Source organism: Tenebrio molitor, chromosome 1 (genome assembly GCF_963966145.1).
Source record: "Tenebrio molitor chromosome 1, icTenMoli1.1, whole genome shotgun sequence".
Classification (NCBI taxonomy): domain Eukaryota; kingdom Metazoa; phylum Arthropoda; class Insecta; order Coleoptera; family Tenebrionidae; genus Tenebrio; species Tenebrio molitor.
The window spans coordinates 6,744,737-6,762,105 of NC_091046.1; the positions used below are offsets into that span (position 1 = coordinate 6,744,737).

Below are 17,369 nucleotides of genomic sequence, written 5' to 3' on the forward strand. Positions count from 1 at the left end.
AAGAATGCAATCCTATCAAAAAGTTATTACATACCTGCCTAATTAAAATTTGACAATAATAAAACAATTTTTCTAAAGCTTTTCGAAAAAATATTTAAGACTTAATGATCTAATTAATACCTCTCTTTTGAAATCACCAAAAAATATCGGGTGTTTATTTAAATTTTCCGTCAAAGTTGGCGTTGAAGGGTCGATTGTGAACGTACCACGGATTACGAATCACGGATCAACTGTTTAAATCTAACCTCACTTTCTGCGCTGTTTGTGTTTTAAGTCTGCGGACTGACGAGTGGTGCGTTCACAATCGACTCTTCAACGCCAACTTTGAGGGAAAATGAACACCCAATATTTAAAGAACTCCCATTTTGTTTTAATTATTATTACGGTTAACTCGAGAAAACTATATTGTTATTGAAAAATAAATTTGATGCTTTCTTCAAAGCAATCTTTTTAAAGTTTCTCCTAATTGTCTGCTTCAATTGTCTCTCATCAACGACTGAAACTTTATGAAATACTTATTTACAGTAAGAGTGAGGAAGGCAAAACTTTCGTTCACGTGAATTGCGAGTTCGTCCACGAAGCGAAGCTGAGTGGACGATGCAATTCAAGTGAACGAAAGTGGCCTTACTCTCGAGTGCTGTATTTGGTTTTGTTCGATACCTCCTTAAAAATTAAGTCTGTAACTTTGTATTCAAAATTTTAAATAAAAATAAATCACATTCTTGTCTGTCTTATCTGTTGCTATGGAAAAAAAATTAATACAAAATAAACGAAATTCTGTTACGTCAATAAAGTGGTTATGTGCATGATGTGGAAATTGTGAAAATGGATGACGCAGAGTTATATCGCATGTTCAAATGAAATCCTGGGCTGAGTAGGCGTTGAAAAAAGTAAACCGTTTAGAACAGTGTAAAGTTTGAATTTCCCGCCGTTTGACATGAATGACATTTATTTATGTTTAATCGGGACATGTTTGTTTTCAGCAAAGGGTGCCCTTAGATATTTGCTTCGAGAATAGGAATCATCAAGTTATTCTCTTTTTAATGTAAAACATTGCTAAGAAAGAAAAAAAGAAACATTTTTTGGCTCTAAATTTTAGGTTAGCTGTCAAGATGCTCCAATTAATCCACGCTGTAAAAAAGCATAACAATTGACGGTTTTCAACGCCTTCCCAGCTCAGGATTGCCTAAAAAATCAAAACTACATTATCAGAGAGAATTTACGAGTGAATGACAATGAAAACTAGTGAGTGAAACACAGTGAGCGAAAAACAATGAGCGAAGGTGAAGTGAACGCAGAGAGAAAGCTTCACCCACTGATAACAAATAACTTTCTAGGGAGGTATCGAATAAACCATATTTTCTTAATTAGCGCCTTGCAACACAGTATGTCTTCAAACTAATCCCACTTCCTAAATCCTTGACAAGTATCCTATCGCGCAAATTGATCCCCACTTCACAATTTATTCGATTTCACTCCCGCATTTCAAACATTAATTTAGAACGCATTCACAGTAAATACCATAAATGAGACACGACAGCCCAATCGATTACATTTACGGTAAAATACCATCCGATATCGTTATATGACAAGACATGCCATATCGTTTTATGCAAACAAAACCTTACACAACTCCGCATCCAAGAACATTCGTTTTATTTATCCGCGGAAGTAAAAACGTCCCATCTATTCGACCAGCACAGTAACAAACAGTCCACACGTGTGCTCTTACACGTGGCACAACTGCGAAACTGGTAAAGTGCTTATCAGTGACTAACGAGTGAATTGTTCACTTCAAATCAGAATAAACAAAGCTTTATGATCGGGAGTAGTTACGGAAACCGTCAATTTGTAGCTTTGTTGCTAAACGACGACAAAGATAATTTGACACGGGGAAGTTTGCAGGAATTGGGACAAGTCTATAGGCGAACTGTACAACCGGCAATAAACTGAAAGCATTTATGGACTTCGTGTGTACCTGCACTTTAATTAAAACCAAGCAGGAGTACATGCTTTCAGCAGGAATTTTAGCTCTTGTACGAATGGCAAAAAACGACGAAATTCAACTTGGCCAATCGATTGAGATTTCGGTGTTATTGGAATTAATTCTGGTTGTCTTTTTGCTTTACCATCTTAATAATGAGTCTGTTAGTCAATTAGGAACTTGTTGATCGCGAACGCCACAATTATTTCGTTTGGAAGGGTCAGGTCAGCCGGAGAAAAATAAACGAGCGAAGGAGCAATCATCCCGAATTAAGTCACACATCGATGGCATTTTAATTTTGCAAGAAGGCAATTTAAAGAGTCCCGATTTAAAACGGAGAAGCGTCGTGCCGGGACTCAGCAATGTGATCTATTGATCAGTGCAGGCAGATATTTCTGCACGAGTACGTAGCAAATGTTACAGCGGTTAGAGCTTAGACAGACCCTGAATACATAAATAAATTCAATTAGGTGTGTTTTTATGGAAATCCGGAATGTACCGGTGCGAAATAAAAATGGCAAACCGTCGATATTTCTTACTTCCGGACGAATCCGAGCGGACCGACGTGTGGAGGATAATCAACAAAATTAATCGGCGGATATGTGACCAATAAATTTCCACGGTCTATTTGTTCGATAGAATCTTATCACGCCGCCAATCGAATATTAATTTACCAATTAAGCTCGAAAATGCAGATAACCAATAATTCGGATTGAAAGCCATTAAGTTCCACACCGCGTTATAACTCCAAACCACCGAAATTTCATCGTAATCGCTTCCATTGCCCAAAATTAATTTCCGGTAAGTCATCTTTCAACACGTGTTACATCTCGTGCAGCCAGCTCCGGTGAAATAATAAAAGCGGACGATTACACCGATGCGGGGCGATCGTTAACGCGCAAATTAAAACTGAAGCTCTGAAAGCTCGCCGTAACGATAGTTTTGTTTAATTTTATGGCCCGGAATTTGCGCCACTACCGTAACTAGATCACGGTCATAAGCTGGAAACTTTTATACCGAAAATTACGCTTTAATCTGCATTCAGGAGAGAATGGGGGTGAAATATTTCAACCAGAGCAGGTTTCAATGTTAATATGTAAACAAGCTCGTTTTGGAAATTGCACTGGATGCAATTTGGATCCGCGGATAATTAAAACATATTTTCACAATTAATGTAAATTTAGAAAGGATGTGATTTAAAAAGTTGTTGTAAATACGAAGTTTACTCAACATTTCTTCTAATGAAAGATATTTTTTTAAATTTAATTTATTTAAAAGAAGAGAGATTTTGATGAAAGAGGCAAGAATTCTTTCTTTCTCGCTAGACGTATTCTTCTGGGAGTTTTTCGGTTGAACAAAAAATGTTAATTGACTTTTACTTTTTGAAAGAAAGAAATTTTGGAATTTACGAAATTAAAGTTAAAGTAATTTAACAAAAGAACAATCAACAGAATAGTTATTTACGTTACGAGTGTTGAAAACGATCCATTGCTTTACGAACGATAATATCGCGTGAGAGTACCATACAATATTTTTTGTGCTGCCTTTTGTAACAAAACATATTTTTGAATCATTAAAATACCGGGTGATTGTAAATGATTGTGACTTTTTTTCTTAAGTTGGCAAACTTGATACCTTAATCAACACATTGACGTGCGTACGTCATTTTGACATTTTATGTATTAATAAATTGTGTCAAATTGGCGAGGACGCCTATGTTTATGTCAACTATCACATTAAAAAGCAGAATAACCAACAATAATATTACCAACCTATGAAAAAAAGTCACATTCATTTAAAATCACCCGGTAATAAATATTACTTAAACAAAATTATGTTGGTAGTCAATTTATCACTTAATGTCAAATGTCAATCTGTCAGTGCTCGAATTTCAAATTCAAACTCGTATTTTAAAAAATGGAAATTCCCTCACTCATCAAAAAATTTGCAGACAAAGCCACTGCAAATGTACTATAGTTTGTCCAGCGAGAGATTGGTTGACATAAAAATCACTAAATTCTACGTAGAGAAAGTACTCTCCTGTCAAAAATAAATTACTCCTTAGAATTCGAACTTTTAGGGAAATAACGTCTTTCATGTTGTGTGTAACTAGAATTTTCAAAAGTTATTTTGAATGCCTGAGGTTGGTCACTTTGAATTGGGAGATTAAATCCAAATAAATATGCCGCCAGTAACCAAAATTAATTGTGAAACGAAAAATCATTTATCACTTAGCGAGAAATTAGTCATTTGCAACTGTTACAATTAATTTGCTGTCTTACATTTTTGGGATATCTTTTGTTTGTCACCAGAAACCACATAGCCTCCAACCTAACCAAATTTATGGCAACCTAGTAACGAATATCCCTAAATCCTAGGGAGAAATTTATTTTTGACACGAGAGTAGTACCTAGCGCACGTAAAATTTGAAATATATCCGTCAAGCAGTAACATTTTTGTCCTGAAATTATGCTCTAATTAATGTATTCTAGTGCATTTTGTAGTGTTGGGTTAATTTAATAAAATTTAAAATCTCCCAATCTTTCGCTGGACGAAGTTTACCTGTAAAATCCGCAGGCCGATATGAAGCAGAATATCAAAAATTCATCCCATAAATTCACTTATAAGTCGCGATCGCGATAATGCTTTAATGACAACGGTGTTGTGCAAAAATCGCTGTTTCCTGTCAAATGTCAACAGATCATTCAATTTTGCATAGCTTGCAAGGTCACCAACCGAAATTTCTATAAACTCCCCTAACCTAAAATTAACACATTTTAGCATTTTTTCAATATTTACAAAGCACCTTTTGTTTTATAACATTGGAGATATAATTGTCTTTCAGTAATACTTGATTTGCCACGATTAGTTTATTTTTTCTTGCCTTCGATTTCTCGTTTGTCCATTGCAGCTCTAGAGGTTTCTCATTTCTATTGCCGCACGCTAATCGTCAACTTAAAATGTCAATTGCAACTATGGCAGCACAGAAACATTATTAAATTATCTCTGCTGTCAAAAATATTTAGAGATAAAATATATTTGCTGAGAACGTTAAAATTACAATATTAAAATTACGAATATTTATTTAGCATTTCTCTTAGCAAAAGATAACTTTAAACAAAGTTGGATTTTCAAAACACATAATACAAATTCTAATGTACGCCAGTCAAACCACATTACAACAACATAGAATATAATTCCAGAAACTCTGGAATATCCCTGAGTTCTAAAGAAGAAATAAAAAGAGTGGATATTTAATTTTAATAACAACGAGTTGTTTTAGTCCTTTTCAAACTGCAGATACTAACTAAAGAATCATCTGTCAGTAACAGGTATTAATTCAGATTACATCATAGGTTTTAATTATCTCTAATTGTCCAAACTAAATTTGAAGCTTTGAAATGTCACTCAGTAACTAATAGTTTTGTGTGTAGCTTTTCAATTAGAAATTAACTTTATACCAAAAGCTGATAAAGCTGATTATTATTTTTATTTAGAAAATGTGAAAGAAAATGTGTGATCTATATATTTTAGTTAGGGAAAAATTTTCATTATCCGTTTATTGTATTTTCCTGAAATAGTCTTGGAAACAACATTTTCCTGCTTATTTACGCACAGGAAAATTTGAATTTTCCGGACTAGTAGTGTAAAGACTTTACAAGACGCAAAATACATTTTTTCGATGTTTTTTACTTTGTAACTATAGTTGCCAACAAAATTGACAAACTTGATTTTTGTGGAATCTTTTTTACGATTTCCGGAAAAATTTAATACAAAACACGTCAGTAAAATCTCTTACTTGACTCGGAGCTTTAAAATACTCGGCACAAAGTGCCTCGTATTTCAATTTAGCTCCTCTTCAGTAATGTGAGATTTTCCTGACTTTTATGTAAATAACTATCATCTCGATTAATAGTTTACAAGACAAATATTCTATCTTATTTATTCCAAGAAAAAAGCTCCACTGACAAAATGTGAAAAAACTGGAGCTTTCGAGAGTAAGGCCGCTTTCGTTCACTTGAATTGCATCGTCACTCAATTCGCGTGAACGAAAGCTTTGCCTTCCTCGCTCTTACTGTAGATAACTATTGATTGTAGAGTATTTAACAGTAACTAACAGTAACTTTGAGATTAATATGTAAACTTATATTTTGATTCAATTCCGTTATTTTTATGCAAAATCACAATATTAATACATTTGAAAATAAACAAAATACCAACATAAAATTAATAAAATGTTAATAGTTCATTGGTCTATTATATTTGCAGCAGACGCATCATGGTCCGCAAATAAAAATATGGAATTAGTATTATAATTGCGAACGTTGACTGAAAGAGCTTTATAACCATCCAGTTGTATAAATTTTAGAAAGAAAAGCTCTTTTATGGAGACGAAGAAGACTTTACATCAGTTTTACTACAGTTGTTATTTATGTATTGCTTAAAACTTCTTTTTTGCCACACATGTAGTTTTCAGTTTTCTTTTATATCTTGTAGAGAAATAAAAACTTGAAAGTTTAAATGTCCTTCAAAATTGATTCTTGAAATTTACGAACCAAACACAAAGTGCTAGTTGTGTTGACCCTGTAATTCAGATCCTGGTAAAAGCACCATCGATGCCGTGCATCGTAATAACAACACTTTTCAAGCATTGCTTTTCCTCAACTGAAACCCATAAGCTCAATCCGTAACAATAGTTTGGTTTAATTCTACAACCAGAAACTTGCTCTTCTACACGACTGGATCACTTTTATAAGCTGAAAGCTTCTCGGAAGTTACTTTTTAAATTGTTTTTGCATACATTTCTGAATTGAAGCTGAAGTTGGATTTATAAATTGTAAGAAGCTCGTTTCGGAATTCGAGGGAGATTTCAATAATTAATATGTATTTATCCCCATTAATATAAATTTAGAGTACCCCGAGTAAATTTCCCAGAGCTGTTAATCCACCCCTAATGACGTCTGCCAAATGTTATCAATTAGCCAGCAAGGGTAGGTATATATTTCAATTAAAACTGGATCAGGATCGAGTTTCGCTTTTTATCGCCGGAAAATTGATTTAAATTTATGCTAACTAGCGAAACAAATTTCTAAATTTATCCCGGCCAGCTTCATAATCTGGTTTTAATAAATCAGCGACACTTCTTTTTGGGGAAATCAAATTTTGCGCTTTAATCTCGGAATGATTTATTCAAGAAAGTAGTTTTAGCAGAGCCGAAGTAAGCGAATGAAAAATCGTTGCCGTCATAGTGGCCGATTAATTACCGATGTTACCGAAATTGTTGCAGATTTGTTGTCGGTTGCCAAACAAATTACCGCTAAAGTTTTCGAAAAAATCCAAAAATCCCGTGATTTATGAATTATTTTTGACTCGGTATGCCCCAGGGTACTGTATGATTAATCGCATTATTTTGAACGCAGAAGGCGGATTTGGCGGTGGGATCGATGACCATAAACTATGCCAGGGAGAGCGTCATAGACTTCACGAAGCCTTTCATGAACCTCGGCATCAGCATTCTCTTTAAGGTAAGCAGATTCCACATGTACGTATTGGGGACATATTTCATAGAGGGGTGCAGTTCGCACTGCAGAATTTGAGGCGTTTTATCGATTGCGATGCAATCATTGCAGATATTTTTCGAACGACAACAAAACCCAGAAGCTCAAGATATTGGATTTTGCAGACAATTCCGTCCACTCATATTTTTATTTTTACTCTTTCATTATTTCTCTTGTGTTTATATCACATATTGCAGTTTACTACCATTTCCGACGTTCATAACCAAATCATAAGACCAGCTAACAAAGAAAAATTCTTATCTGCAGAGGCAGAGAACGTATCCAAGTCAGATTATAATCTAAAGACAGATAAGTTGCTGAGTAATTGTGTCGTTCAGTGGTTGGTGCAAAGTGGAAATAATTAGTAGTTGTTATCTAGCAGTAGATAAATTAATGAATAGACCCCAGGAGTGAATGGTGATGTCTGGTCTAGATAAATTGTCCGACCTGACTGGTGGTAACAATGACCGTTGGTGGTGAACGCTCACGATGTGTCTGGACACTTCGCAATCTTCACAATGTGAGCTCACTCGAGCATTACTTACACTTCATTGTCAGACAATGTATTTAGTAGTTTGTCTCTAGTTCTGTCACAAAACAATTTATTTGGCGAAAGGGAGACACGTCCACTTGCGATTTGATCTAAACTTAAAACAATCGAAAAGAAACTTTGAACGCGGTTGTTTTTTCACATGAAAGCACTATGATGCAAAAAGTTAAAATACGTTTTATTCGTGTTTTGGGCGAAAAAATGAAAAGTTGGTAACCAAATTCACAGTCTAAAGACTCACCGTCACATTTCATGTTCTTGAATATTTTCATTTGGAACATTTGGAACATAACCATACTTCTTTAATAAACCAAATAAAAAAATATACTGCGTGAGCAACAATATTATAATTGCTTCAGCTGACAATAGAAAATTTTACTTGAAATTGAAAAGACTGTGAATTATACTTGTTTTCGTTTGTTTTATTGACATTATTGACATTAATGTCAAATTTAAATGTCTTGGTGTTTGTAATCTTTTATTGATAAAATGGTTTTCTCGTTGGAACATGACATAGAAGTCACCAGTTTTATTACCAACTCAAACAGTAATTGTTGCTCACACGGTATAAATTCACCCGGCGCATCCACCATTTTTAAATACCATTTTTCACTTATGCCAAGTAACTAAAGTTCATTCCCGTTGAATTTTACTCATCGAGGTCAAATTATTTTAACTTTTTGACAGCGTGACTTTTACTTTAATAAATAATATTTGAGCTGTGTATGTTGCCAATACGGGTTGATAAACTAACCATGTCATGCGTAGACTTTAGAGGTTAGGTCGGGATAGGCATTTTTCAGTTGTTGGCTACATTTAATTAACGCAATTATCAAATTAGTGTTAATTAAACCTTCTACTTTCTTTCCTCCATGGTAAGATTAACTATAATAGGAATAGATTACTACGAAAAGAGGCGCAGGTTTACAACATGACAACAATTTGACAGCGAAAATCTAACGCGAATGAACTTTATAGACTACGTCTACTGATAGAATACATTTTTTTAAATATCCTTAGATAACAAAATCCCCAAACCATAACATTAAAATATTAAGAAAGTATCATAGATTGTGTTGGTAATATCTTGAAGCATTCGCACCACTGATTCTCATTGGTTGTTATAAAACCCACGCGAAAAATAAATTATATGACATTTCAAATTTGAAATTGTCAGTTCTGTCAAGTGGTTTAAGCATTTAGATTTGCGATTTTTCATCTTTAGAGCTTTATTTTGTGATTCTCTGGTTTTAAAAGTTATTCGGTTTGATCGTGTTGCTGTTTTGATCTGTTCCGTTTCGATTTCTTGTTGATTTTTTTAAATTTGTGAAGTGAGTGCGTTCATGTTCATGTTCATGCATTAAATAGGAGAACCTATTAAATAATCTCTTGCTTGTATTTAGCCATTTCCGGAAAAAGCTGGATATTTTAATTTCAATTTTTTTTTTCGGAAATTCGAAAATGTATTGTGGGTTGCATTTTTTATTCCGTCGGGCATATTACTACTCGTGAAATACCCTGTATTAATAAAACCTAATATATTATAGTCCATGTAATACCCCAAGTCAGTAAAATGAAAGCTTATATTTTTAATTATAAAATTCATGTGCATAAAATTATGTTATGCATGATATTCTATAAAACAACAAGATTCAATTAATCAACAGAGATACGTTTTTTTGCTGTAGTTGTCCGTTTTATCCAAAATTTTTATGTTAGAAAAGGATATTTTACTGACTTGGGGTATTACATGGACTTTACTCCTACTGTACTGAAGTTTTCTTTCGTCTTTCCTAAGTGCAAACATGCAGAATAATAATAAAACATCACGTGTAAACCTGCTCTTTCCATTTTTTTAAATTTCGCGCCGGATCAATTTGTTATAGCGTAAGTGAAAATTTTTAGTAACATTTATGTCAAGCAATCTATGAGTGGACAGAGTTTAACTATGTGTATTTTTTTTATTAGGTTGCCAACATATTTTAAGTGTTATATTGACACACCCCCTTTGCAAATTCAATCATGTCAAACCAAAATGTTTCTTATTATTGACAACTTTATCTTTGATTTCATTTTTGGTTATAAATAATTCTATGATACTTTTTCAGTTTATCTAATTCACACTCCGGACTGTCAAAATCTATGAAATTAATAACCACCGGTAGGATTAAATAGGTGTCATTGTAAAATATCAGTTAAACAGTGGCCTGCAGATGGATGGGCTTAAACAGCTAATGGCTCAGTAATCCTCTTATCCCCTATCAAACTAACAATGATCAATATTTATTTTGTACGCTGTGAAAATGGACAGCAATTAATATAGACCGACATTTCTAAAAATACCTTGCCCAAAAATAAAATCTAATGACATGTTATTAACTATTTGTTAATACATTTTATTTTATGTAGTTGAAATTATATTTACTATGACGCTGTTTAGCATCCCAGACATCTACATATTGCGCGATAGCTGCAATTTAAATTGAATGAATCCACGATGTGTGAAGAAGCACCTACTACACCAACTTATCAGATTCTGAAGTTATAATGAACTTCACTGTTATTGAATCGCGTTCGTTTAATTCAACCGACAACGTTTGCAACGAGTCGAGTCAATAAACGTCGTTTTGTAACCAAATCAATCCATAAGTATGCAGTTTGCGTTTCAGGAATGATGCATCGAACAATCGAACCGCCAAACGAAATTTTCCCCTAATTCTGTAACGTTCTGCCTCGTTAACATGTTCATTGTGATTGTGATTTAGGTGCCCACAGACAAGGAGTCGGCGTTTTTCTCCTTTTTGAATCCGCTCGGCTTCGACATTTGGATTTTTGTAGGAGGAGCGTTTTTCATGTCTAGCTTTACCCTGTTCACATTAGCCAGATTCACGCCTTACGAATGGGTTTACCCGCTGCCGTGGAAGCGGACTAATTACCTAGTAAATCAGCTCAGCATGTCTAACAGCTTTTGGTTCATCACCGGCACCCTTTTACGCCAGACTTCAGGAGTCAACCCCCAGGTACACCGGGTCTGGAATGAATTCCGATCTCTCGAGATCGCAATGATTCCAGATGTCTTTGTCTGTAGTAAACCGTCCGTGCAGCCAAACACTTCAACACTAGAGCGTCGCGGACACTCGCCAATGTGTAGCTAGTCACTTCTCTAAACTTCAAGCGTTTTTGTGTTTTTATATCTCGTGATTTGAAGGTGCCGGCCAGTCAGCAAACGCGCCTCTTTTCATTCATGAATCCGCTAGCGATGGATATCTGGCTGTACGTGTTCTCGGCCTACGTCTTGGTCTCGATAACGATGTTCGTGGTGGCCAGGTTCTCGCCCTACGAGTGGCACAACCCCCATCCCTGCGATTTCGAGAACGAACTGGTCGAGAATCAATTCTCGCTCGCCAATTCGTTCTGGTTCACGATCGGGACGCTCATGCAACAAGGCTCCGACTTGAATCCGAAGGTACCATGTTGAAAGCTCACCGAAAGCACTCATATTTGATCTGTTCTGTCGCTACCATTCTTGACGTGCATCACAAACCAACACTCCTTTGGTACCTGCATGTTAAATAAGCACCTACTTTCCAAGCATGCCATTTAGCTTTCCAGCTCATCGTGCGGTACTCACATTCTGACCGGTCCAACACGAATATGGGTGCTTATTCAACGTGGTACTTTCACCAAAAACTCTAAATCGGTACTAGTGTCGGAGTTGTTTGTGATACAAGTCTTACTTCCCCTTGGTTTATCGATACATAAGTAACTGAAGGCAACCCGCAATACACGTTTGTATAAGCAATTGCATAACAACACTTCAATTAATTTGCAAATATTCTTTAAATTTGATGTTTTCACACAATTCAAAGAAGCACCGGGTTAAAAACGTAGCATGTTACGTCTGTGTTCATTCGCTAAGCCTTTTAACGTAATGCATAATTTATCTGCCGGAATTGCAACACACTTTGAGCCAAAATCCTTTTGATCCAACATGTAATGAAATAGGGACCAGCTAATGCATTTATGAGTTGTTACGTCAAAAATGTGCAAGCGTGTTGATTCCTCCTGACGCTTAATAAAATAATTTTTAAAACATAAAGGGACAAGCGAACTGTTTACATTTTTAGAAGAGAAATGTGGGCATTACGTCCAGAGCATTGACTAATGTGTCTCGAAAGTTTAACTAGCACTATATCATTTCAGTAGCTTGGTACGTTGGCTCTTTGGTAAAAAACTGATTCATATAAATTGCCGCCATTGTACACTGGGGCCGGGAGAAATGTGTCTGGAGCGAGATAATTAGACAAAGTACGTGCCAATTTAGAAAATGACAGTCACATTTTGAACTCGCACAATAACACTTCTACGGGTTTAACGGGAATGACTTCTATTTTTTATGTTGCGCGAAAAAGGAAAAACTTTTATTGGGGGAAGTTACTTATGTACCGGTAGAACTTTTATAATCTCGTAATTCATAAAACTGCTTACAGCGTCATGTTATGACATCAAGTGGTGACACAGAACGTTTTAAGAATGATCATAAAACGTGGTGCATGTAATCATCCGGTCCAGAGCGATAAACATGAATTAAGCAGATTTCATGAAAGATGTAGTGAGTACGGTGCAAGCTGATGCAGAATAAATTATTCAAGTTATACTAAAAAATTATTCTGTATTAAGTTTCCTCGCTGTACATAATTTGGCGCTTGTAGCTTCTTTACATATCAAAGATCCTCGACCTGTTGACTTGTGTTGGTTAAATAATAAATATCCCTATAACGCTATACGATAACTAAAGACGATACAAGTTGGCACAACTGAAACGACAGTTTTATTTTGGCAAATTGACGCACGATCTTTAGAACTAGAATTACTAAATTTAGTAACTTTTGTCTTGTGAACACATCTTTTTACCGCGAATTTGGGCTTTTAAAAAGTTAGGTTATGGATAACGTTATTTGTTCTGTCAAAACTGGTCCCAATCAAAGTATAGTGAAATTAAATTTGTTTAATTATTTTGAAAAAAAAGCAAAGTTGCACTAAACAAATACGAAAAGGCAGTTGAACGTAACAATGAAATAATTTTGCATTTTGCTACTCATCCTCGTCATCGTCGCTGTTTTCTAACTCCGAATCGGAATCTTCAACCAAATTAACAATAAGGAGCCTAAAGTTTCCCATTGTTCTTGTTCTTCATTTAAAATTTTGTACATACTTCTTACCGAAAAAACATCCGCCACTGCTTCGACAATTTTGCACTTTACGTATTTACGTTTCCATTATCTCCATGAGTAATTTCTTTTATTTTATTGAAAGCCTTTAAAATGTGCTGCTTCGTCTGCTTGTTTATTGATGCTCTACTCCATTTTGGAAATTTTTCATTTTGACAGTGACAATAAGCAAAGACAATAATATGACAATTTAAATCATTGCCAACTGTCGAATTTTCATTTATTTTGTAAAAAAATCTAACAAAAAAAAAGTTCCAGTTAGTTCGTCATTACAAAAATGAATGCGTTATAGATTTAATATAATGCCGCGAAAGAAAAGAAATGCGTTTGATAAAAAATTGAAAATTGGTTTGATACGGTGTGTGGGGAAAATTACAAATTTAACCAAACTTTTCATTTTCCCCTAGATAAAAATTCACCGTTGCCACATGTAGTTTTGACGGAAATTGCGGTGTTGTGTATCTTTGATATGTGAACAGGATATAAAATATAAATTTGACTAAAATCATTGTCAGGCAACTTCCACGCGGATAGTGGGTGGCATTTGGTGGTTCTTCACTTTGATAATAATATCTTCTTACACCGCCAACTTGGCGGCGTTCCTGACGGTGGAGCGTATGATAACGCCGATCGAAAATGCGGAGGATCTGGCAGGCCAGACAGAAATTCCTTACGGAACACTCGAGAGCGGCTCGACAATGACTTTTTTCAGAGTGAGTACCCCATTCGGCGTGAAGCATCCACTAACCGGAAGGGCGGCAATAAAACACACCGTAAATTTTTAATCCGTTTTCGTCCGCAGGACTCCATGATAGAAACGTACAAGAAAATGTGGCGCTTTATGGAGAACCGAAAGCCATCGGTATTCGTGCCCACATACGAGGAGGGCATCCAGAAGGTCCTAGAGGGGAATTATGCATTTCTGATGGAATCGACCATGCTGGACTACACCGTCCAACGTGACTGCAATCTAACGCAAATCGGGGGATTGCTCGATTCGAAAGGTTACGGAATCGCCACTCCGATGGGCAGTCCTTGGAGAGATAAGATATCTCTGGCAATATTAGACTTACAGGAAAAGGGCGAGATTCAAATGTTGTACGACAAATGGTGGAAGAATACCGGGGAAACGTGCAGCAGGAACGAAAAGGGGAAAGAATCCAAAGCGAATTCTTTAGGTGTCGATAACATCGGCGGGGTTTTCGTCGTCTTACTCTGCGGACTCGCTTTCGCCGTCATCATCGCGATTTGCGAGTTCTGCTACAACTCAAAGAAAAACGCCATCACCGAAAAGGTAAGCGCTCCGGATCTTCGCCGCTGATAAATAATTAATAGAGAGGAATTAGCGTTCAAAGAAAGTGGGACGCGACCAAACACTTTAACGAAGTTTTTGCGCCCCGACCAGATAAGAATTTTACCTGGCTTGTAATGTAAAATACTATAATAAAGGCGACTTTTTGTCATTTTCGCTTTAAGGAAAGGGATATCAGACTAATTTTGTGGTCCTTCATTTAACATTTAGCTCGCCGGTTCGAGCGCTTTTATCATCTGCTTCTAACTCCACCAACAGCACTGATGGCATTTTAATGTTATCTCTATTAAGTACTTTCTGAAAGTGAAAAAGCGAAAACAAAACTCAAAACAATTTAATAAGCATCAACTGAAACAAAATGTAAATTTGTAAACACACATTACAGTGTAAAAAAATGTTAAATCAGTGTTTCACTCCATTCATCTAGGATCAACGTGTTATCCCACAAATTTTATTACGAGAAGACTAAAAACTGTGTTCTAACAAAACTCTTTCAAAAGATCACTAAAGTCCTGAAAATTAATCAAAAGGACATTGGTCATCATAATAAAGTCACAAATGTCAGCATGCAACAACCTGTTGAAGAATTCTTGAAGGTTATTACGAGAAGTAGGTTAATGCTCAGGTGATAAACTTTTGTAAATTGGTCCACAGTGAAATAAATAATGTTTTCTTTTAAAATAAATCAGGCACCTGTGCAGGGCCGTCTTCACCTGTTATGAACTAGCCCAGGAGCACCTAAATGAATCTAAATTTAACTCAACTATAAAGCTTCTTTATCTCAATTTTAATTGTAAAAGCTTACAACGTTCCTTCAAGCTTTCGGGGCCCTCTTTAAGGGCATCACGGTCCTCCAGGTGTCCGCAGATCACCGGTTAAGAACCGCTGCCTTAAATCATAAAAAAATTTAAGTAAAAGTAAAATTGTGACATTTAGGATTGCAAAATAAAAAAACATAAGATCAACAAAACAGAAACAAGGGAGGCCAGCTCAGTACACCACAAATTTATCGATCGTTATTGTGCAGCTATATTGTGATGAAAAAAAGTGCAGAATGCAACCAAGATGTTTCTCTTTTGAACAATTTTGTTTAAAGAAAATCGATCGAGCTTTTGGGTCAAGTACATCAGACAGACAAAAATTGTGTTAAATATACAGGGTGTCCCAAAAATGACGTACTAACAGTGCACTACGGTGTAGAAGAGATTACCGTAAACGTCAGAAAAATGTTAAAAAAATTCTATTGGACTTATTTGCTGATTTAGCGGTCTTTGAAAGTGGCACTTAACAAGTCAATTATTTTGAGATATATGTATGAAATTGTCATGGCAGCTACCTCTCATCGTACATATTATCACAAAGTACAAGATCACTCACTACCAATATCTAATTTTGCATAATAGAGAATTTAGAAGCTTTGGAAATCGAAAAAATTATTTTAAATCTACTACGGTAACATTTCAAGGTAATGATGTACGAATATATTTTTGTTTACATTGTATTACCCTTAATAATAATAATAAAAATAATTCATTTTTTTGTCGGAAACATTTTTTCCATATTTTTTTCATGTACATTTAAACATCCTCGATAAGGTAGTAAATAGTTTGTACGCCATTTTTGGGACACCCTGTATCTTCTACAGGGTGTCTCAGCTAAGACTTTCGGGTCTAATAACTCAGTTATTTTCCAGCGGATTTTTATGAAATTAAAAATGCAGATATTTTAGACTGTGAAGAATAAAATCCCATTAATGCGATTACCCAAGTCTTAAAAACGTAATTTTTACATGCCTTTTTCAAATGTTGAATCAATTAAGATTTACATAAAAAATTGATCGTCAATAAAAAATACTGTAGCGAAAAACTCGTCCTTGAAAGAGGTCTGGTTTGCAATAAAAAAGCAAAAAACTGTGTTAAACGTGGCTGCAAATGCAAAAACATAGACGCGTATGAAACAAACGCGCAATTTTGCAGAATTTTGGTCATTTGCAGAAGCGCAGGTGGCATATTTGACGTTTATCTTGCTAATCTTACAAACACTTACAAAGTTAAAGACAACATTTGGACGTAATTTATTATACTGGATGCTTTCATTCTTCCATAAAGGACTAAAACACGATCGGGATATTTTAGCAAGGTAATTTAGTTCACATACGCTTCCTGTGTCTTCAAATAAATTGACGACTCTCTTAACCTTACATTTTGTAAAGCCTACATTTGGATAGTGTTCCACGAGAAAACGAACTGTGTCATTGAAGTTCTTACGACACTCCCCATAGGCAATTTTTTTTTTCTTTTTAAACATTATTGAAATTTCTGTCGCTGTAGTCTATTTTTAGAGTATTTTCAATAAATTTTCACAATTTGACGTTTCTAATAAAGCGCGCCCAATTTTGACAGACTTTAAACTTTAAAGGGTGTACAAAATGTTGCTTGGCAATTAATCATCAATTGTTTCAAAAGGTAACTGCTCAAATACCTTCAAATTTTACATTAAATTTTTAACGACAAAATCTAATCTTTTCGTTGAATCAGACAAGTGATTTACTTAATTGTTTGTGTAGACCCCTATTTTTTAATGTTTAACAATCTAATAATAATCGCGTATAATTTTCGATAAAGGAAACATGTGTTAAAATTACGTTTTTTAACTTGAGGTAATTTTATTATTACTAATTGAACCTTCACGGTCTAAAATATCTGCATTTAAAATTTCATAAAAATCCGTTGGC

General features: G+C 35.1%; 1 protein-coding gene across 5 annotated transcripts in view; it reads left to right on the top strand.

The window, feature by feature from the left end:
* Nucleotides 1-17,369, top strand: part of LOC138128118 (glutamate receptor ionotropic, kainate 2-like) — a 96,852-nt gene that overhangs the window by 77,949 nt on the left and 1,534 nt on the right. For 2 of the 5 annotated variants that reach the window (XM_069044317.1, XM_069044322.1), the window contains 4 exons: nucleotides 7,405-7,509; nucleotides 10,858-11,112; nucleotides 13,839-14,036; nucleotides 14,126-14,617. In XM_069044317.1, coding sequence (XP_068900418.1) covers nucleotides 7,405-7,509; nucleotides 10,858-11,112; nucleotides 13,839-14,036; nucleotides 14,126-14,617 — 1,050 coding nt within the window. Of the gene's footprint in view, nucleotides 1-7,404; nucleotides 7,510-10,857; nucleotides 11,113-11,300; nucleotides 11,559-13,838; nucleotides 14,037-14,125; nucleotides 14,618-17,369 lie in introns of all 5 variants that reach the window. The other 3 variants (XM_069044316.1, XM_069044321.1, XM_069044328.1) reach the window with 2 other exon arrangements.